The sequence below is a fragment of the Triturus cristatus genome, chromosome 9 (assembly GCF_964204655.1).
Source record: "Triturus cristatus chromosome 9, aTriCri1.1, whole genome shotgun sequence".
NCBI classification, from domain to species: domain Eukaryota; kingdom Metazoa; phylum Chordata; class Amphibia; order Caudata; family Salamandridae; genus Triturus; species Triturus cristatus.
The window spans coordinates 845445188-845467526 of NC_140592.1; the positions used below are offsets into that span (position 1 = coordinate 845445188).

The 22339-nt window shown below is 45.9% G+C and overlaps 1 protein-coding gene across 3 annotated transcripts in view; it reads right to left on the reverse strand.

Moving 5' to 3' along the window:
• Window positions 1–22339, reverse strand: part of MARK3 (microtubule affinity regulating kinase 3) — a 696418-nt gene that overhangs the window by 621194 nt on the left and 52885 nt on the right. For all 3 annotated transcript variants that reach the window (XM_085626305.1, XM_085626304.1, XM_085626306.1), the window contains exons 5-6: window positions 15291–15356; window positions 4095–4165 (exon numbers count right to left, since the gene is read on the reverse strand). In XM_085626305.1, coding sequence (XP_085482431.1) covers window positions 4095–4165; window positions 15291–15356 — 137 coding nt within the window. The remainder of the gene's footprint in view (window positions 1–4094; window positions 4166–15290; window positions 15357–22339) is intronic.

Genomic DNA, 22339 nt, shown 5'->3' on the forward strand with positions numbered 1-22339 from the left:
TGGATTTTGTATGCAGTTTTAGGTAAAAAACAAAGGCCCTGGGTACCTGTTTGGCAGGAGCACAGGGCACACTCAGTCAAAGTACATCAGCAGTATAGCAAAAAGTGGGGGCAACCATGCAAAAAGAGGGCACTTTCTTGCACTGCAGAATTGTACGAAGAAACGTCAGCATTGGATACAAACAAAGTTATTATACAAGTACAGTTGCAACACTGGCACTTCCCAGAGTGCAAAGAATTCACTGCAAGATAGGTCAAATGCCACACAAGTGGCTGTGTTGAACTTACAAACTTAATAAAACAATTCTGCCCAATAAAACTGTAAAATGAGATTACAGAGAAAATCTTGAACAAAGAAAAGGCACATGTGAACACACGGATATCCATTCTATGTGAAATCTATGGGCTTTATCAAAACAGAATATTTAGGATATATTACTTGCCTGTATACATTTAGGACAGTGCTTACCAATGTTTTTAGAACCACAGCCCAATTTTTAGGTCTCGGCTAGCGAAGGCTGCGCTTGCGCAGTCTCGCTCGCGAGATTTAATGACTTGGAGAAGAGGGGCTTGAACTCGCCCCTCTTCTCTCCTCTTCTCCATTGGCTGGCCTCTTAAATGCTGGCCAGCCATTGGAGAAGAGGTTTGTCTCGCAAAACAAGCCCCGTCCTTTTCGGATTCGGGGGCGTGTTTTTTCCGATGTTTTCTCTGGGCGTGTTTTTCTCTCCTCCAGACAATGGCAAGAGAAGAGAAAAAGAAAAAACACGCCCCCGAATCTGAAAACGCCACTGCGTTTCTCCGAGGCATTTCTGCTTCACCTCGGAGAAAGGCGGTGGTGTTTCCGGCGTCCTCTCACCCTGCTGTCGGCTCCCGTGTCTGGTCGCAATGTACTTCTTTGGTAGATACCTCTTCTCTCAGTGACTTTCTTAGCTGGGTCAGCGCACGCGGAGACGGCTGCAGTCTCAGTTAGGCGGATCGAGACTGCTGTGTATGACATTATTGCGGGATTGGAATAAAGCGACGGTTTGATAAAAATGCATGCCTGGCTGAAATCTAGTGTTTCTCATCTCTGATCAAATAAATCTCCAGGAACATATACGTGGCACGAGTGATCTTTAAAGACACGACAACAACTTTCACATACTGGCTCTTCGTTTATTCTTCTAAGACTGCCTTACGAATACATTTACTATTTTTCAATTTTTGCAGACCTTTCGGTCACTAAAATAGCTCAATTTCCAACCCGGGCCAGTAGCTAATAGTTTAACCTCTTTCAGTCTTAAGATATTTGTTTGCTACCAAGTGTTGGCATACACACCCCCCTCAGGTGTCGACCCCCACAGGTGTTGCGGACTGTCGGTGCAGCGCAACCCAAAAGCAGTAAAACAAAAAAGCTAACATTAGAGATAGGGTTTTACAACTTAAAATATCTAACCCGTAAAAGTACGTCTCCTCACTGTTACTTCCGCCCACTTTCAGATGGCCGCTCTACCAATGACGGAACCATTAGATGGGAAGAGTCGTCCTTTTCCCACTGTAACATGGAGGTGTTGCTACTTCCGCCCTTTTCAAAATGGCGGCGCTCGCGTCCTTGAACCGGTGCTTTCGCAATTTTCCAGCCCTTTTCCCGTCTGGTGCTGCCGGGTACCACACTCAGCCCAGGTGCCATGGTCTCGGCGGAGTACCCCCTGAGGATCCGGAGTGCCCCTGGAGAACGGGTCCGCGCTTCAAAGCACGATTGTATGGACATCATGGGAATGTATCAGGGGTGCGGCCTGAAGTACTATGGCCGAGCCCGCTTCAGCTCAAGGAACTGCAAGAAGAGGAGCACGAGTGGTTTCCTTCCTTGCAGGAGATGCAGGAGCGAATTCGGGTCCGGGAGGAGCAGGAGGCCAGAACAAGAAGGGAGAGGTACTTTGGCTTAGAGAGGGTATTTGGAGAGGACATGTTGTTACTCTGAGTAGGTCTTATACCACACTTGTGTCATCTATAAGTTCCCTGGATGTGTTATTAGTCTGCCTAATGGTATTCAGTTTGTCGACTATAGAAAGATGGAAGGCTGTTCTGGCTGACTTTAGAGTTTGTGGCCGGAGAGAGTCTGGGTGATGCAAAGAAGAGACCACGGTTACTGATGAGGCGGGTGGCAAGTTAGGGGGCTCGTGGTACTGAGGTTAAACAAAGAAGGAAGCTGATGGGAGATATAATTTATGCAGGTGAAACGTCCTAATAAAGGTGAGGAGAACACTACGAAGGGAAAAAGATCTGTATAGACACCAAGACGATGGTCATTATAAGGTCGAGAATAGTATATAGATTAGAAGGAACGCGTGGAACTCGAAGGTGGTACTCAGGCCTTCTGCCAGAAAGTACTAAGGGAGAACGTTCCTTAAGGCTGGATATTAGGTATAGGTTTTGAAATAGGACTAGGGGTGTTAGAGAGGTACAGGAAAGAGTACTGGAAGTCCGATTAGGGAGAACAGAAGTTCACATACTGGGACACAGATTGGGGAATGGTTGAAGGTGGGTCAAGCAAATGCACTGAAACTAATTGGGAGTAGTGTTGATCATGAGCAGTAAAAAATTAGTTCGGGGGTGGGAATGAGCGGTTCTGAGAACCTAAGTGATGATGGCAACTGAAGTCGGATGTAAAAGGCACTGGGTGGACACGGAAGGAGTGCTGGAGCTGGACAGGGTAAGTAGTGAGCCACAGAGGACTAGCCCTGGCGCGGACCAAAAAAGGAGCGCCAAAACAAGTAGCAAGAGGTAAATCAAAGCCTCTGGAATTGGGTAGTATAGGTACTCCGAGGTCAAAGGAGGGACGATCGCGTTATTTCTCCGTACGATCTAGACTAGTAACCTGTGGTCAGCTGATTTCACCTCTTTGAGTACCCGTAGCACAGGGGCGTGTGACTACAAGGAATCACGCTTGACTGTCTCTATAAATCTAGTGTCCTTGCATTTACTGTTTATTTATCCGCATGTTTGTGTAGTAAAAAGGGATTCATAGATTGGTCTGCATTATTGTTCAGGTCTTGTATGATAGACATGGGCCACATAAGAGTTCCATTGTGAATTGTGCGCGCAGAGGCTAAAAGAGCTTTAGTGTCTCATCTCGAAAGAAGGAGCAGTCAGTTGGCAGAAGCTTCTCTTACATTGTGGCCAGACCTGGAAGACAATATCTCATGCTTTGCTGAGCATGCCAGTGAGGAAGTACCAGCTAAAAACGAAGATATGATTTTTGAACCCCAAAAGGTGGCATTTTATAGAAATGGTAGCTTATTCGGCGTTAGGGGACACTGTGTTGTGAGAGAGAAGCCAATGAAGGTTTTGCGACCCTGTTGGGTACGTGCTAGCCATCTCTGTTCCTTATGATGAAATTGTAGACAATCTTAGGGGCAAATAAGCTTTCCTGCAGTGCAATTCATGGTGCTTTTTGAAAGCTGTATGTTATTGCATCTGAATAATAAAATAATGTCATGAGCAATGCCAATAGCTCTAACTTTAACAATGCCGAGACCATTGCATTGTAAATGCTTGTTAGAATGGTGAACCTTCGCGACCCACCTAGCTTTAATGGACAGGATTTAAGCATTTATAGACCGCACATTTTCCATTGAAATGTCCACTATATCTGCACAGACATACAGCTTTACTGTGATAAAACTATATTCCCCACAAAGTAGAATATGTGGAAATTGGATTTCAGTGAATAATCATTTGTGCATCAACAAGTAAAGTGCCTCGATTTGTTTTGAAACTACTAAAATCTTTGTGTCCAATACACTTCAGAATTACCAAAAAATGTGCTTCATTTTTGCTTTCCAAACTGCTGAATGTGTACATTCCATTTACAAGTATTTACATATTCGTGTGTGTTACACACAATTTACATCCTACAGCCTTTCCTTTCACACTCCCTGTACCCCAAAAGATGGTCACATAATTCACTTTACATTCCCAGAGGAGTATGTACATAACACCCTTGTTAACAAGCATTGGCAAAACCAATAGGTCTCGGCAATATGTCGCAATATTATTAATACTTATAAGTATAAGCAGCTTAAAAAGACACAGTGAACCAGTTCTCATGCATACCTGTCTGAATTTAGTTCTTGCTTCCTTTTCCTTCATGCGCCCGTGTGCAACCAAATAATCAAATACCTCACCTGAAAGCAATTTCAAGTAAACAAAATTATACACCACAACAACCCTTTGAAATGGCATTTATTTCCCACATCCGGTGCACAATATCAACATAAAGATATGAAACACAATAGTCACTTTAAAGTATGGTCTTGTCTTGCAATACGCAGCTCTAATGGTATACGAATCCACAAGGCTGAAGGCAGAGTCATTTTGCAAATGACATCTGGAACTAGAAATGGTAATATGAGAGCACGTTACAAATTATATTTTTTATATAATTTGGTGCAATTAGCAAGGTGATTTTTGGGGAAAAAAATCATTGAATAACAGCGTCCCCTGTTAGGGTCAGTCTCCCTCAGCTCAGCAGATGCCCCTATACGCAGGGGTTGTTTAAAATGATTCAACTTCAATTTAGGTTTGATATATTTATTATGCCAAGGCAGTATTCATGTTTTTATCCACCTTGTCACAAATCATATTCATTAAACAAATCATAATCTTCTCATGATAAATTTCATCCATGAAAACTTATATTGCATTATCCCATCCCAATGCATTTCCGGCAGTGGCCCTTCGTCAGGAAAGATCACATCTGTAAAACATACAATAATTAAGGCTCTCTGTTTTCCATTTTTACAACTATTTATTTTCCTGTCTGTATTTATTTTTAAATGTGGATAAAAACGGAAATTGGGTTGTTTTTGAGTGATTCTAAATGCCGTCAATCATGACTGCCAACCGTACAGATTGACAGGCAAGGGGATTAAAAAAATAGGTATTTTAGTAAAGAGCTTTAAACAGCAGTAGATATGCATAACCTTGATTCTCAAATTTACATATTTTCTTAGAAGGGCATATTTTACCATCCAAGTGTGTATATTTCATTGAAACCTGTCAGGCGTTCAGGCACGAGTGCACTGGTTAAATAAATGCAGAAATATACACATTTCAGCTTTACATTGTCACAAAACCTAAAATAGATATGGATAAATACAGGTAAAATTAGCACAAAATAAATATGGATAAATACAGACGGAAATGACAAAAATACCATAAAACTGGGAGTAAAAGTACCAGAAAACCGGGACCCCAAATAATAATCCATGAGGAAACAGGTCTCTATCTCTTATGCCGTCTACAAAACCAAAATGGTGATGCGACTGAACCTCTGGTTCTCACGTGATAACATAAAAGGTGACTCCAAACTCATGCGTGTCAGTAGATTAAAGCTCTTAATAGTCTACATGTGTATTCCATTAAATAAATTACATTTTCTTTTTTTTAAAACATGCTTCTCGTGTAAATTTTACATAATAACCATAACAGTGACTTCCAACTCATGCAGGTGAATAAGTAGGAACTTTTAACAATCTTCGTGTGCATTTTAACAAACTCGACCGCAGTTTAAAACAAACAGACTAGCTTCTTGAAACCTGCTGAAAGCATAGCATGCAATACTACCGGATGGAATTGCTACACTTTACTCTGTAACAAAGTTATTTTAAGTGGGGTGACCAATGGTTTCTACAGTTAACAGAATTTCAATGGGAAATTGCACCGCTCCGGCGTATGCAAACCTGTTCATGAACAAGTTTGAAGAGGATAATATCCTTGGGAAGGATGTTTGGAAGACTAATGCAATTCTGTTTTTGAGATACATTGATGACATCTTTAAATTGTGGAGAGGGTGCAAAGATGAATTAACCACTGTATTGGTTGAATTGAACCAAGTAAATGAAAGAATACAGTTTACCCTGTTTGAACCTTAATGTCTCAAAAACTACTGAACGGAATTAGACCAAATGACAAAATGTACGCTTTCACGATTAAGATCATAGCTTTAGGCCAAATTTGGTCTAATTACGTTCAACCACTTATTCGGTATTGCTGAACAATTTTCTTATGGAAAATTGCATGAGGAAATTGGTTTCTGGACCCCCCCACTTTTTTTTTCCCCTCGCCCCACTTGACGGATCACTCCAAAACATTCCAGGAAGGAGCAGAGATGGATGAACTTTTTTTTGTTAAGTTTTGTGAAGAGTTCTACGAGAGGTATATGATAACTAGGTCCTAACTATAACAACACAGTGGTGACAGGTTTTACAGAGTGCCCACAGATCTATGGGATTGTTTGTTCTCAGATTATGTAATAAACATGGGTTTTGTCTTCTGCATCATCACACATTATGGTCTTCTATGCTTGATTAAACACATAAATCCAACCTGCTGGTGCACACTTCACATTTGATAGTCACTCCACCATCGACATGCCTCAATCCAACTTTGCACATCGTATGCTTAGTAAATTCATGACCCAAAAAGTCTGGCTGACTAGCCTTGAATACACTTTAAAATAGGATGCCACCTACAGTTCAGTCGCCAAGAGATAATACAATAGCAGCTGACCCTAGTATTTCATGTAAGACTTTACTTAAATTGATTTAATGTAACAGGGTCTTCGTCCAATGGACACAATGTCATAACCCAACATAATCTTATCTGCAGTAACACTGAATGAGTTAGCTCACTCACTGAATTAAATGGTGCATCAATTAGCTAATTTTCCCATCAGTTACCTCTACTCGCATTAGGGAGTGTTTGCCATAGATGAGTAAATAGTTTAGGGTTTTAATAATTGTATACCGGGGCAAACCACTTGCCATTTTTGTTTAATCGTTGGCATTACATACAGGATGGCAAAAGCTTGGCTCACTTATTGTGCTATTTAACAGGTTTGTAATTATTATGCCCGATCTTCTCTTTTAGGACCCATCATAGTCCTCTAAAGGATGTAGTGGTGAAAGAAGCTACAACTCTAAGAGCATTCTCGTTCCACAAGAGGACATTTCTCATTTCCATTACACCAACATAAGTTCTTCCTTTTGTGCACTAATCTTAACTTGCTACTGAATCTTTAATAAGACACCGGGTTTACCCTGCCACTCTCTGAAACCACTGTAACCTAAAGACAGTCGGGATAAATCAATCCCCAGCCTTGACTCTTCCAGGAACTACTGGCAAACGGCTGTGGGACAAGAGTGAGGGGGGGGGGGGAGGACGTTCCAGGTCTTGGTGGCGAGGTAAAAGGATCTTCCTCCGGTTCTGGTCTTGTGGATTCGTCGGACGGAGGCCAGGGCGAGTTGGGCAGGGCGGAGTTGTCTGGTGGGTGCGTGGAAGGCGAGGCAGTGGTTCAGATATTCTGGTTCTGCATCGTGGAGAGCTTTGTAGGCATGTGTGAGGAGCTTGAAGGCGATTCTCTGGTTGATGGGGAGCCAGTTGAGTTGTCGGGGGTGTTGTGTGACCAGGATGTCGAGGACTAGTCTGGCTGTGGCGTTTTGGAAGTTCTATAGCTTCCCGAGCTTGTTTCTGGGTGACGCCGGTGTAGAGTGCGTTGCAGTAGTCCAGTCAACTGGTGAGGAGAGCGTGTGTGACCGTCTTTCTGGATTCTGTGGGGAACCATCCAAAAGTCTTTCGGAGTGGGCAGAGCGTGTGAAAACAGGATGAGGATACTGCATTGATTTGGCGGTTCATTGAGAGAGAGGAGTCCAGTATGATGCCAATGTTGCGTGCGTGGTCCGTAGGGGTGAGAATGGTTCCTAGTGCGGCAGGCCACCAGGAGTCGTCCCAGTCTGAGGGGGTGAGTCCCAGAAGGAGTACTTCGGGCTTGTCAGAGTTGAGCTTGAGTCAGCTGTCTTGCATCCAGGTAGCAACTGCCTTCATTCCACTGTGAGAGTTGATTCTGGAAGTGGAGGGTTCGTTGGTTGAGGGAGATGATCAGATGGGTGTCGTCGGCGTAGGAGTCGATGTTGACGATGGCTGCGAGAGGAGCAATGTAGATGTTGAAGAGGGTAGGGCTCAGGGAGGAGCCCTGGGGCACTTCGCAGCTGATCTCTGTAGGTACTGAGAGGAAGGGGGTAGTCTCGCTCGCTGTGTTTGGCCGGTCAAGGAGTGGATCCAATCCAGTGCCTTTTCGCAGATGCCAGCGTCATGGAGTCTCGTGATTAGGGTGTGGTGGTAGATGGTATCGAAGGCGGCCAAGAGGTCCAGTAGGATGAGGGCTGCGGTTCCTCCCCAGTCAAGGAAGGAGTGGATGTCTATGGCGGCGAGGGGTGCTGTCTCAGTGCTGTGGTTGCGTTGGAAGCCCGAATGGGAGGTGTCCAGGATGTGGTTCTCTTCGATTAACTCAGAGTTGGGCATTGGTCTTCTCAATGACCTTGGCTGGGAGGGAGATGGGTCTAAAGTTCTTGAGGTCTGTCAGGTCAGCGGATGGTTTCTTCAGAAAAGGGTTAATCTCGGCGTGTTTCCAGTCATCTGGGTAGGTGGCGTTTCGATGGAGCAGTTGATGGTGCACTAGTCTCACTGGTAATTGGACAGAGATATGGTCAATCCTTTCAGAGCAGGAGGATATCACACTAAATCCATCCATATGCCTGGTACTCCTACATGATATGACTAGCAATGTAATACCCTAAAACCACAAGAGACGATCGGTAGCGACTGCACTTGGCACTGCAAAATTATGCATTCTGCGGTAATGAAGAAAACAGACAGTCCCTGACAGGGCAGGCTGACTAACAACACTAACAAAAATTGTAGATAGCGAACAAATCATATAAAAAATTACAAAAACAAATCATGACCAAATGGACTTTTATGACCAGACATGGGAACCCGTTTCACACCCCAGAGTAACAGCGACCAAGAATCACAAACTAATTGATGTACTGAAGACTTAAACACTGCTACACAAGGTAGTGGCCGCTATGGGAAGGTGTTCCCGAGTTCCCTAGTAATATTGTCCAAGTCACTGCCCTGCATGTGGTTTGTGAGGAAAACAGAGTTGTATCAAATTAAGGAAAGATGTTCAAGATAGTATCTAAAAAGAAGTTATAAGAGACCTCTGAGATTGTTCAGTATAAGATGTCTATCTGAGGCATTTTTGGGTTTCCGGGACCACAGGTTTCATTTACTGCATTATAGTGATGTCTTTTGAAAAATAGTGGTGTAGCATTTTAAATACACAGAAAGCTTTTCTGAATATTCATATTTGCAAAAGAAAAACTTCTATAGAGTAAGTTGACATACGGAATGAGAGGAGAGGCATGGACAAACTTCTAGCTTATGGTACAATTAGTAAATAGGAGCACCCACTCATTCTGGCACATGGGTAAAATTAAAAAATAAGAACTTATGAATCCATCATCCCTAGTGTTACTGTTTAGTTTTGAAGTCTATTACGGTCCATGGCCCGGGGGTAGCAATACCCGAGACCACATAAGCGAGATTGAGTTTCTCTTGCATGACTAATAATATTTTGTTTATAATTTTGTTACCCTCTCTGTTTTCATTTCTCCGTTTTTCACTTGTTGTTTTTTGATGTTTTGAGGTTACTTGACAAATCAATTAAAGTAGCCATTTGGGGTTATACTGAACATGTCTTTCTCTCCCAACCCCCGCGCTTAGTTTATACATGAATTCCCTTTTTGATTCGCTTTAACTTTGGAATTTAGATATCAATGACTGTTAGGAACAACAATATAGCGCTGTATATGTAGGAAGTAGATAATAAGAGTTACACTGAATGAAAATACTCATTGTTTCGCAAATAGGCTGTGTAGCCTATAATAAGATGACATTGATGTAATGAAAATTACAAATAATTGCACATAAGGAATTTGTAGCATGTAATGTCTTGGGTTGAATATGTATTTTTATATGTATTTTTATGAATATTTATGTGTTTGTGTTCAAACAGCCCTGAAGAAGTCCGCTTCAAGGACGAAACGCGTCGGCTGTGTTGTCAAGATCAAATTGCATTTACAATTTTGTGTTTTGAAAATGAGACAACTACTGTAAATCTTTGAATAAAAATGAACTTTTTTTGAATAATCTCGATGTGGGGAATGAATTGTATTATTAGCTTTCCCGTTTTTTCGATGTGTGGTGCACCTGTGCTTATGTTTTAAAACTGTTAGGTCCGTTTGGACTTGCATTGTATCAGTGGGTGCGATTCAGCGTGCACACATACCCCTAGTAACTACATAGGGATATAAATATGGAAGGGATAGCAGCTTAGGTGCTGGTCAATAGAGGGCTCCACTGTTGGGTGTGTTTCATGCCATTTCTTTGCATACATGGGTAAAACTGGCCTGATTTATGCGGAGGCAAATCCCTGGATTGTGAAACATGGGTTTAGCCCCTCCCTGGCTATACAATTGTTTTCTTCATAGGTAAAAATAGAAAATTCTGTTTACATCCCGAGGTGTACTTGCTTTGAAAGTAAATATATCAAAACAACTACATTAACCCCTTGTGTGCCCATGACGTGCTGGACAGGTACGTCATGGAGCACAGTCGCGCTGTGCCCATAACGTGTCCAGCACGTCATGAGGGATTCCCTTTAATTAAAAATAGCCTCGGGAGCTCCCGAGGCCCCCCCCCCCCTCCTTTCAGTGTAATGACGATCGGCGTGCACGCCGCGCTGACGTCATTACACTGAAAGTGAAACTGAAATGAGCCAAGAGGCTCATTTCAGTTTCACTTTGTACGTGCTCAGGGGGCTATCTCAGCCCCCTGAGCACGTAGAAAGACGGGAGAGGTATCGTTGGAAAGGGGAGAATCTCCCCTTTCCAATGGTACCCCTGCCCAGTGGATCACTGCTTGGGGATCGCCACAGGAGGGCGATCCCCAAGCAGGGATCCACCCACTAGACACCAGGGAGGGGGGAGCGGCCCCTTGTGCAAGGGCCTTTGCTCCCCCCAAATAATTGTGGCATTATTTAGTCTTTTTGCCCCCACGGGAGCAGTAGCCCCCAATCTGCCCCCCCCCGGGGGGGGGGGTGGCAAAAAGCCCATTAGACACCAGGGAATTTTCAAAAAAATGCCCCCACCCCACAATAATCACAGTCTTTCTGCCCCCCCCCGGGGGGCAGATGGGGCATTGGCCCCTAATCTGCCCCTTTGGGGGGGCAAAAAGCCCACTATACACCAGGGATTTGTTTTCAGTTTTTTTTAGGGTGGGGGCTGCCCGAAACGGGCACGCCAATGCCCCCACCCAACCCGCCACCATTACAGCCTTTCTGTCCCCCCTGGGGGGCAGATGGGGCATTGGCCCCCAATCTGTCCCCCCGGGGGGGGACAGAAAGGCCACTAGACACCAGGGAATTTAAAAAAAATAAAAAATAGGGGTGGGGGCTGCCCAAAACGGGCTGGCCCATGCCCCCACCCCACCCCCCAATTATTACAGTCTTTCTGCCCCCCCCCCCCCCCCCGGGGGGGCAGATGGGGCATTGGCCCCTAATCTGACCCTCCGGGAGGGGCAGAAAGCCCACTAAACACCAGGGATTTTTTTTGCGTACTTGTTTTTAGGGTGTGGACTGCCCGAAACGGGCACGCCAATGCCCCCACCCTCCCCCCCACAAAAATGACAGTCTTTCTGCCCCCCAGGAGGCAGATGGGAGCTGTAGCCCCCAATCTGGCCCCCCCTGGGGGCGCAGAATGCCCACTAGAAACCATGGATTTTTTTGTTTTATTAGTGTAGGGGTTCCCCAAAATGGGCATGACAATACCCCACCCCACCCCCAGAGAAATTCCAGTCTTTCTGCCCCCCCCGGGAGGGCAGATGGTGGCAGTGGCCCCTGACCACTAGGCGCCAGCGAGTACGCAGGCTTTTTTTAATGCGTGGGGGCTGCCCAAAATGGTCATACCAATACCCCCACAAAAAATAGCCACAGTCTTTCTGCCCCTTTAGGGGCATATCAGGATGAAACCCCCTTCCCCGATTCCCCCCCAGGGCGGCAGAAAGGCCACTGGGCTCTGGATTTTTTTTAGCAATGTGCATACCTGTGGAGTTTGGGCCCTAGCGCAGTTGGCACTTAGGCAAACCTAGCAAACCTGTACATTCTTTAAAACTAGACACCGAGGGGAATCCTGTATGGGGTGACTTCACTGACTCTCACCAGGTTCTGTTACCCAGAATCCATTGCCAACCTAAAAAATGTGTCCAAAATAACACATTTTCCTCACATTTCTGTGGTGGAAAGTTCTGGAATCTGCGTGTGTCCACAAAATTCCACCCACCCTGCGTTCCCCAAAGTCTTCAGAGAAAAATGGTACCTCACTTGCGTGGGTAGGCCTAGTGCCCGCGTCAGGCAAGGGCCCAAAACCTATTGAGGAGACATCAAAATTACCTATCACAAAACAACCTGGTTTTGCAAAGGGGGCCTATGAGTTTTTGGCCCCGGGCTTAGCGGCCACCTAGGGAAACCTACCAAACCCACACATTTCTGAAAACTAGACACCCGGGGGATTCCAGGGAGGTATGGCTTGCGTGGATCCCCCAACGTTTCCTTACCCAGAATGCCTTGCAAACCTCAAATTTAGCTGAAAAAAATCACCTTTTTCACACATTTTTGTGTGGGAAAGTTGTGGCATCACCGGGCTGACACAAATTTCCTACCACCCAGCGTTCCCCCGGGTCTCCCGATAAAAACGGTGCCTCACCATTTTTCTCGGAAGACTTAGGGGAACGCGGGGTGGGTGGAATTTTGTGGATCCACGCAGATTCCAGAACTTTCCACCAGAGAAATGTGGGGAAAAAGTGTTTTTTTTGGCAATTTTTTAGGTTTGCAAGGGATTCTGGGTAACAGAACCTGGTGGGAGGCAGTCAAGTCACCCCATCCTGGATTCCCCTGGGTGTCTAGTTTTCAAAAATGTATAGGTTTGCTAGGTTTCCCTAGGTGCCGGCAGAGCTAGGGTTTAAAAACTACAGCTAGGCACTTTGCTAAAAAAGGGTAATTTTGCATTGTGAAAATGTGGTGTGTTCACGTTGGGTTTTGAGCCATTTCCTGTCGTGGGCACTATGCCTACCCCTACAAGTGAGGTACCATTTTTATCGGGAGACTTAGGGTAATTCAGATTTGTAAAGGACCTGTTATTACCTATGGACTTTCGATGCATTTCTGCCTTCCAAATGAAAGACATTGTGTAAAAAAGAAGTCATTCTAAAAAATGACTGATAATTCTCATGCTAGTATGAGTATTCCCAAATTCGGAAATGTGCAAATATCTACTGTTTCTAAACTCTACATTTTGTTCCAATTTCAGAAATACATAGGTGTCTTTCATACAGATTTTTCCATGTACACATTTTTACAGAATAATTACTATATATCCGGTACATAATAAAAAACCATTGCAAGTTGCTGCTCAGTTTTTGGCTCTGGGTTCGTCGGGTTCTTGGTGAACCTACAAGTCCTATATATCCCCACAACCAGTAATGTCCAGCGGATGTAACGGTACATTGCTTTCAAACAGCTGTCATAATTAGAAGAAGTTACAGGTGAAAACGTTGACACAAAAGGCGCTTTTTTTCAACAAATTTTCAATTTATCCTATTTTTAACTCTTAGTTTCTATAAAGAAACCTTGATGGATCTACACATGACCCCTTGCTGAATTCAGAATTTTGTCTACTTCTCTAAAATGTATAGCTTTCCAGGATCCATTATTGCTTTTGTACCCATTTCTACCATTAACTGGAAGGAGGTCGAAAGCACAAAAAATAGCAAAAAGAGGCTATGTCCCAGAAAAAAAACAAAACTGTGTAAAAAATGTTGGGTTTCTGACAAAAGTCTGGTATCCCCTAAAAGCTGGGAAAATTGTGATTTCAGCCCCACAAACCCTTTTTTGATAACACTTGCAGGAAAAAACCCAGATGCTTTCATTTGCAGCCCGTTTTTCCCATTTTCCCCCCAAAAAACAAACAAATTGCTGTATTTTGGCTTATTTCTGTGACCCCTCCAGGGGAATCCACAAACCCCGTGTACCCTCAGAATCCCCATGATGTTGGAAGAAAAGGACGCAAATTTGGCGTGGATACCTTATGTGGTCAAAAAGTTACAGGGGCCTCAGCGCGCACTACCCCAAATAGCCAAAAAAGGGCGTGGCACAGGAGGGGGAAAAGGCCTGGCAGCGAAGGGGTTAAAAATAATAAGACAGTTGCCATAGCCAATGTTGTTCACTGCAAGTGGCACATCTGAATTTCTGATCAAATGTGGACCCAAAGGGATAAAATAGAGTAAGGTATATTTAGGGTGCTCATGTCTTACATGGATGCTCGGTTAACTGTTCAGTTACAGCAAGCCTTCCATAACGCGGATTATAATTCTTTTGAGTACTGAGTGGGTAAACATTACTTATGTGGTCTGTAATACATACTTGCTTAGAGACTAAGGAACCTAGCCCATCAGAATTGTGACCTTTAAACTGTAGCCCTTTCAGCATTGGTCTGGGTAAGAACATAGTCGCTAAATAACATTGGATCAACTAATTGGCACGGTGTTCTTTTACAATGAATCCTGATGCCTCCTGGGCAAAAGGCATGAGAATTTGGGTCACAAGATACTCTACTCGGACTCCTGATCACTTTACCTCAGAAATTATTGTCATAGCACCTCAGTATACTATCTGTTACTAAAACACACATTTAGAACTAAGCAAATCCTTTTGTAAAGAGAGTTACCCAGGTTATTAATGGCCTTGAAGTTTGGCAACGACAGTCAAATAAAAAAAAAATATATCTGAAATGTTGTATGATCATTTCTGCTATGAAGAGAAACATTTCTTTTTAATCTGGTTGTGAGACCTTTGTAGAATTTATTGTAATTAGTTAGGCTGATCTATAGATCAGGTATTCGTTAAGAGAACCACCCCCCCCCCCCCCTGGTTCTAGAAACACCATTTACTATTACTTGATATGTGTACTGTTTCTCTGGGCTCTGCAGGGACGACACCAGTCTGCATGAAATCAGATGCATAATTACTCGACCATACTTTCACCCTAGTTTGTATCCTGGTGAGTGGGCACTCGAGGTTAGTGGCTGCATGGACATGAATATTGCTCACAAACAGTGGTAATGAGCATTTGTTCCAAACCAATTTAATATAATTTCAACCATTTATTTTAGAGCCAGACAGATTTGAAATTACAACATGCAAATATGGCAGGTCAATGTGTAATGATTATCACCAGAGCAATCCTTAACCCAGCTTCTAGTTGGCATGAGTACTCTTGTTGAAAAACTGTCAAGCCTAGAGGTACACCACGTGGTAAACATTTATTATGACAATAGTTCTACAAAACTTACCTCCGCTTGCGTATTCCATTATTAAATAAAGAGTGTTTTCTGTTTCAATAACTTCAAATAATTTAACTAGGAAGAACAAAAACACAAAATGATTAGACAAGCAACAAAATAACAAGCAATCCATGACCCCCACCAAATTCAAGAGACTAAAGGAATTGTAAATGAGCACTGGGGAGGCCAACAGTTTTTGTCTATGAGAAATCTAATTGCTTTGTCAATGTCTTTTACATGTTGCACAGCAGTTAAGCTGCTGTGCAACATGGCTTAAAGTTAAAAAAAAAAAAAACAGCAACACTGCATCATAACGATTTTTATTTTTTATTGTACTTTAAGCCATGTTGCAAAGCAGCTCAACTGCTGTGGAACATATTAAAAAAACACTGGCAATAAATTTCACACAGGCGAAATCGATTGACTTTGCCAATGCACGTTTAATACAAAAGATTTAACATTCCAGTAGGGACCGTACGCAGCACATTTATTAACAGGGTTATATTTAAATCAGTGAGCCACCACCAGCTGTGGAAATCTTTGCTAGCTAAAGCTTTCTAGATCAGTAAAGGACCTTTATGGGTTTATGCACCCATATACCACAGATTTAAATACCAGAGATCTAATTGCAGCTGGTTCTTTAACTCACTGAGGTTGTATTGGATCGAAAACTGACATTCAGTTTAGCTCGGCGCAGCTGGCGCATTGACTTATTGGGATAAAAGGTACGGAAAAATGCACTACTTTAACTGCGTGCACTTGCCTAAAGCAAAAAGGCAAACAGACACTTTAGCCCTCTTAAAAGTACATGTTTCGCGTCCCTGCTCTGAAAAATCAAGGAGGATGACAAATTGTCCCCCATTTCACACTTCAAGCTATGTATAGAGGCCCCGCTGACAATACCCACGTTTGAGCGCTATCAGGCTGCAAACTGGACAGCAACGAGCTATAGAAATGTCAAGTAACAAATCGTAGGTCACAGGTTCCACGCCCAATAAAATAGGTCAATGCGTTAATGAACCTGTTAGAGGTGTGTGCATAGGTTGCAAATGAAGGCTTCAACTCCTACCGATATAGCTCAGTCGATTGAGCACATGTATAGGTTTCAGGTTAAAATATCAACAAGGCCAGCTCAATGTTATCTTCCCTAGATTAACTACATGAGTACCACGTCGTATTAGTATTAGTGCCACTTGTTACTTATAGTTAATACAAGCTGGAAGGTTACATTAAACACAGTTATCTTGCATATTCTATCACATGATTGTTGTGCTTTTTAACATCAACCATGGATCTTCGGATTTATAGGGAGTTCAATGATAAGCAGGTTTGAGAAGCTACTGCAGTCATCAACAGGAAAATTAGGCAAGCATGCTGCTGGCCGTCAGTCATTTTAAAGAAATCAGCCATCACAAAGAACAATATTCAGTGGAAAAAATAAAGAAGCTATTGTATCCAGAACAATGGAAGTCACTATTACTTGTCCATGTTCGGAAAGCTACTACTGTGTTGAACTTTTCAGGTCTCTGACCCAGCTGCCCCTCCCCATGTACTTGCGAAGTAGTTCCTGTACTTTGCGATGCCATAAGTGGCCTTGAGCCAGTGCTGTACCTCCAAGGTCTTCTTCACAACACTACCACTCATGGTCATGGTGCCCACTGCCATTACGATTTCAATAGCAAGCTAATTTGTCGGATACATAAGAAAACTTCACAACCTTAAAAACAGGACCACAGAAACAAACCTGTCGACAATGGAGATAGAATACAGTAAGCACATACCGCAGTGTATTAAGGGATGGTCGTATTAAGCAGGAAAGAACTTAAGAATGAGTGAGCAACCTTAGACATCAGCTGTGACTGAAGCATGATGGGGTAGTTTAAAAGCATGTGAAGAGGGTGGGCAAGTGGCAAAGCATTGATATATATATATATATATATATTATATATATCAAGGAGCGTACGCTCTGAAACGTGTAGGGTGCTGTTGCCAAAATGAAATAAATACACGTTGGAAAGAAGCTTGGGCTGCGTCATTGTTTTGGAATATTAGGGGTGCGCAACCCCGTCACGGCCCGCCATCGCAAAAGAGGCTTGGGTACTTCGCAAAAGATTTTTTTCTGGAGAATGAAAATATATCTAATTATTCAACACTTTGTAAAAAGTCAAGCTTTGGGAATACTTGTGTAATTAGTCATGCCAAGAAACAACTGTGGTGCTGTATTTTTTTTGGGGGGACGGGGGGGGGGCTGCCTGACGGGCCTGTACAAAACTAAACAATCCTAGATGACCCCCAAGGTCACCTTCTAAAATGCAAACGAGTCTTCTACCGCTTTCATCCACCAACTAGCTTGCAAGTACCAAGGCAATCTTTGAACAGGTCCCTCTCTCTCTGCTTATTGTTAAATGGTAGTCCCTTTAAGATGAGAAAATCTCCCCTAGTTTTGTCGCCTGCACTGAGTGGTAGCGGTCATAGTTGGAAAGGCGAGGCCCAGTTTGGAGTTATAGAAGGAGACACAAATCAGTTGTTACACTGGTATACCGATCCCATTCACAGTTATTGGATTCTTCTAGCTTCCTCCATCAAAGGAACACGCAAACCATATGAGTAAAAATCTTCTCTGGCTAACCACATAACAATACATTCTGTAACCAAATCAAGGTTGTTACACTTCTTATCGCTATTGGAATGTTTGCACTCTCGTGGAGTGTTACAAAGTAATTTTTTTAAAAATCCCTCCAGTAGCATGAAGCCAGTGGAAGGACAATGGCCACCGGAAGCAGTACTTGTTCCAGGCTCCACTGCGCCAGAGGCAAGGAAGCAACGATAACCAGCAACGAAAAAAAGTGACATAGGAGCCAGCCAGCCAATGGCAAATAGAGTGACGAGGGAACCAGCAAATGATAAGAAAAGGTAAGTAATGGGCAGGTTCCAAGTCCCTTTTAAGATTTTGTTTTTTAAATACAAGAGATTTCGTAGAAACTGTGCAGGTGAAACCTAAAAACTGTATTTAACTTCAATCTCGGGCTGTGTCTTCAACTACACAAAGACTTCCACATCAGCTTCATACCAGAGAGTAGATAAGGCGTGAACGAATTTCAACAAGAGGTTGCTTCTCAGAATCACATTCAGACTATCTATACATTAGTCATATATCTGTGAAAGAAAAGCAGATAGATTAAGGTTTGCTGAGTGGTAGTAACATGGAAGCCATGTTACCCATATGCACGTTGTAAGAAGAAAGTTATGTTCCTGTTGTGTGTTTTTTTTTGTTTTTTTTGGGTTTTTTTTACAGTGCCCTAGTTTCTATCCAGGAGTCTGATTTTAGATGGAAGACAGAAAATCAATGAAAAGCAAAATCTATAAAGATAACGAAAACCATTCAAGGAATTCAGAAAGGCAAACAACCCACATCTACTAGAAAAAAATTACTAGAGTATGCCATTACTCTAGAATGTGCCTACCGTTTAATAAGTTAGCAGTTACTCCTAAAATAACTCACAAAATACAGTAATAATGCTAAAGCCGAGGAGGAGCCTAGCGCGCAACCAAGATGGCCGCGTAGGTGCGAGGCTCCCGAGGACCTCCGCGACCTCCTGAATAAATCCTGGAAATATCCTGTCTTTGTTAAGGGGACTGTGTTGGGGAACCCGAGCTGAGGCGCTACCCGTTTTTTGGGCTCGAATCAGACCCCGAACACCGGTGGGAGCATCGACTGAAGGTTGCGGCCTTCTCCTCGCCGGCCCCCCGGATTGGAGTAGTGGCGCGATCCGGGGACAAGGTGAATAACAGCGGCGTGCGGGGCTGGGCGACTCGCGTACCCCGCGCTTTCACTTTCGCTTTTGCGCCCTCCTTGCTCTCTGGCGAGGTCGGGCTGCGGAGCGGGGTGCGGTGGTGTGGCCTTGTCCAGGTGCCCAGCTGACCCGCCGGCGGTGGGTCGACCCGCGGCTCGGTGGTCGCCCCCTTGACACCCGTGATTTGGTGTGGCGGCCCGTTTGGAGATCTTGGCACGACGGTGGAAGGGCCAGCATGGCCACCAAACAAGATGGCGACCGTGCGAAGGTGAAGACGACCCGCCGTGCCACGGCGCACCAGGCTAATAGTATGGACCGCTACACGCTCCAAAAGGGTTCTCCGGAGACATCGCGGCCATCCCCGGTGGGCCCGACGGAGGCACCTGCCCAGCCAGTGGATCTAACCCTCCGGGACGTCATGGGCGCCATCGCTGAACTGAAGGCCTCAGTGGACCAGCGTTTTGATACCTTGGCGCAAAAAATTGACTCGGTCCTGGTGGATGTGGGCCTGGTGAGGGCGGACTTGTCAAAAACGAACGACCGAGTCGACTCCCTGACCCACACCACAACGGGCCTCACGACTGACGTGGTGGCCCTCCAGAGGGAGGTGCGCCGGCTTGGCCAGGCGAGCGCCCTGATGGACCGGCGACTGGAGGACTCCGAGGGTCGGGCCCGGAGGAATAATATCCGTATTATTGGTGTGCCGGAGGGACGTGAGGCGGAGGCGGCGGATCTCTTCGTGGAAGACTTGATCCTGACCCATCTCCAGCCCCGGGGGCTGAGTAAGTTTTTTGCGGTGGAACGTGCCCACCGGGTCCCCGGGGGCCGCCCTAAGACCGGTGCCCCGCCGCGGCCCCTCATTGCCCGAATCTTTAATTTTCGGGACCGAGATGCCATCCTCCAGACCTCCAGGCAACAGGGACCGGTCAGGTTGGACAACATGGACGTGAACTTCTACCCGGACTTTACCCCGGCGGTCCAGAAGCAGCGGCAGAGCTTTATTGGCATCAAACGTCATTTAAGGGACCTAAATCTTAAGTACTCAATGCTCTTCCCGGCTAAGCTGCGGGTGGAGGTGGATGGTCGCACGCATTTCTTCGACCGGCCCGAGGCGGCTGGGGACTGGTTGGACACTTTGCCTGGGGATCGGGGCCGGGGGGGTGGGGGGAGCGCGGCTGGCGAGGAGGGCCCGCTGGACCAGAATTGAGGGGTGACTGTATTGCCTTGCTCGAGACATTGTTCCTTCACCATATACTGCTTCAGTATGTTCCCCTCCCATGGAGGTCATGTGGGGTCCGCTGGGGGCTTCCCTCCTCCTCTGAGGGACTAGTTAGTATTTAGCTATGGGGCGACAGGCACACTGCACTTTGGGGGGGCTGCCTGGGCTCATGCAGGGGTGCAGGGAGGGGGGAGTTTTGTTGGGACCGGGGGGTGGGGGGGGGGGGGGGGTGTTGTTTGTTCGTACCGCAAGGCAAACCCGCAATTGTTTTGTTGTCTTTAGACTGCTCGGTGGGAGACGACCGATTGTTTCGACGTATGATGGGGGGTAGGGACTTGACTGTGTTGTCATGGAATGTTAACGGCCTGGGGGATAGGATTAAGCGTGGTGTGGTCCTGCAGTATTTAAAACGTGTCTCCCCAGATGTTGTCTTTCTGCAGGAGACGCACCTTATAGGTAACACCTTTCATGCACTGAATCGGAGGGGATATCGTTTGGCGGCCCACTCTGGCTTCACCTCGGGTTCGCGGGGGGTGGGTATTATGGTTAGGAACTCGCTCCCGTTGGAGATTGATGAGGTGCACCACGATGAGAGGGGGCGCTACACTGCTCTGGTGGGACGTATGGAGGGCAGAGTGTTCAGTTTTGTGTCGGTGTACGTCCCGCCTGGGCTACAGGCCACTACATTTGCGGACCTGGGGCGCCTCCTTCTGGAACTTCCGAGTGGCCTGTTGGTGGTTGGAGGGGACTTTAATGCGGTTGCTTCTGGATCTATGGATCGCCACCCCCCTAGGGACCTCCCCCGGGCACAGGCGTGGCTGCCTGGCCTTTTAGACACACTGGGCCTGGTGGATTGTTGGCGCCTAAAGCATCCCGTATTGCAACAATACACCTTCCACTCGGGGGCCCATGGTAGTCTTTCGCGGCTTGATTACATCCTTGTCCCGGCGGCCCATGCCGGGAGGGTGGGGGAGGTGCGCCATCTGGCACGGGGTATTTCAGACCACTCCCCATTGTTGTTGCATTTCGATGTCTTCCCGAGGGGGGATGGCAGGGTGGCCCCGATTAACGCCTGGTATCTGCGCGACCCCACCATTCGTGCCGACTTGATCACATCCTTGCAGCGCTATTTTGAGGAGAATGTGGGGTCGGTCCCATCTGCCATCTCCCTATGGGAGGCTTTCAAAGTGGTTCTTAGAGGGGAGGCCCTCTCCTTTATTGCCAATGCCCGGCGGCGCGAGCGGGAGGAGGTGTCCCGGGTGGAGGCCGAGATTGCGGAATTGGAGGGTGACCTGGGACGCGGGGTAACAGACGCCAAGTTACATGTTCTGCAGTTAAAGCAGGCGGCCTACCGGGCCCTCGTCACGGAGGCGGCCAGGGGCCTTGGTAGAGAGCAGCAGGGGCGCTTGTATGATGTGGGTGACAAGGCCGGCAAATTGATTGCGTGGTTGGATAAGAGAGAGAGAGCGAGCCGCGTGGTGCCTTTGATTGAGAGTGTGGATGGTGCGTGTGCCACGGAGCCGGAAGCCATTGTCTCCTGCTTCGCGGATTATTTCCGCGGAGTTTACTCCCCTGTTTCTCCCTGTTCGGAGGCGGATTCCCGTGCCCTGCTTCGGGACATTGCACTGCCCTCCCTTACGGCGGAAGACAGGGATTCGCTGGACGTCCCTCCCACCTCGGACGAAATTGCCTCGGCTATTCGCTCGGTTGCATCCGGCAAGGCCATGGGCCCCAATGGCATCCCCATTGAGCTATATAAGCTACGCCCGGATGTGCTGGCACCCCACCTGCGTGCGATGTTCCTCGCGGCCCACTCGCAGGGCTCCCTTCCGCCGGACCAGCGTCTGGCCACAATTGTAGTAATTCACAAGGAGGGGAGGGGAAGCCCCGTGAACGGGTCACATCCTATAGGCCGATCTCGCTTTTGAACGCGGAGCCCAAAATCCTCGCCAAGGTGTTGGCCAACCGGTTGGTTGGCGTGGTGGGCGATTTGGTCCACCAAGACCAATCGGGCTTTATCCCACACCGCAACACGGCGCTTAATC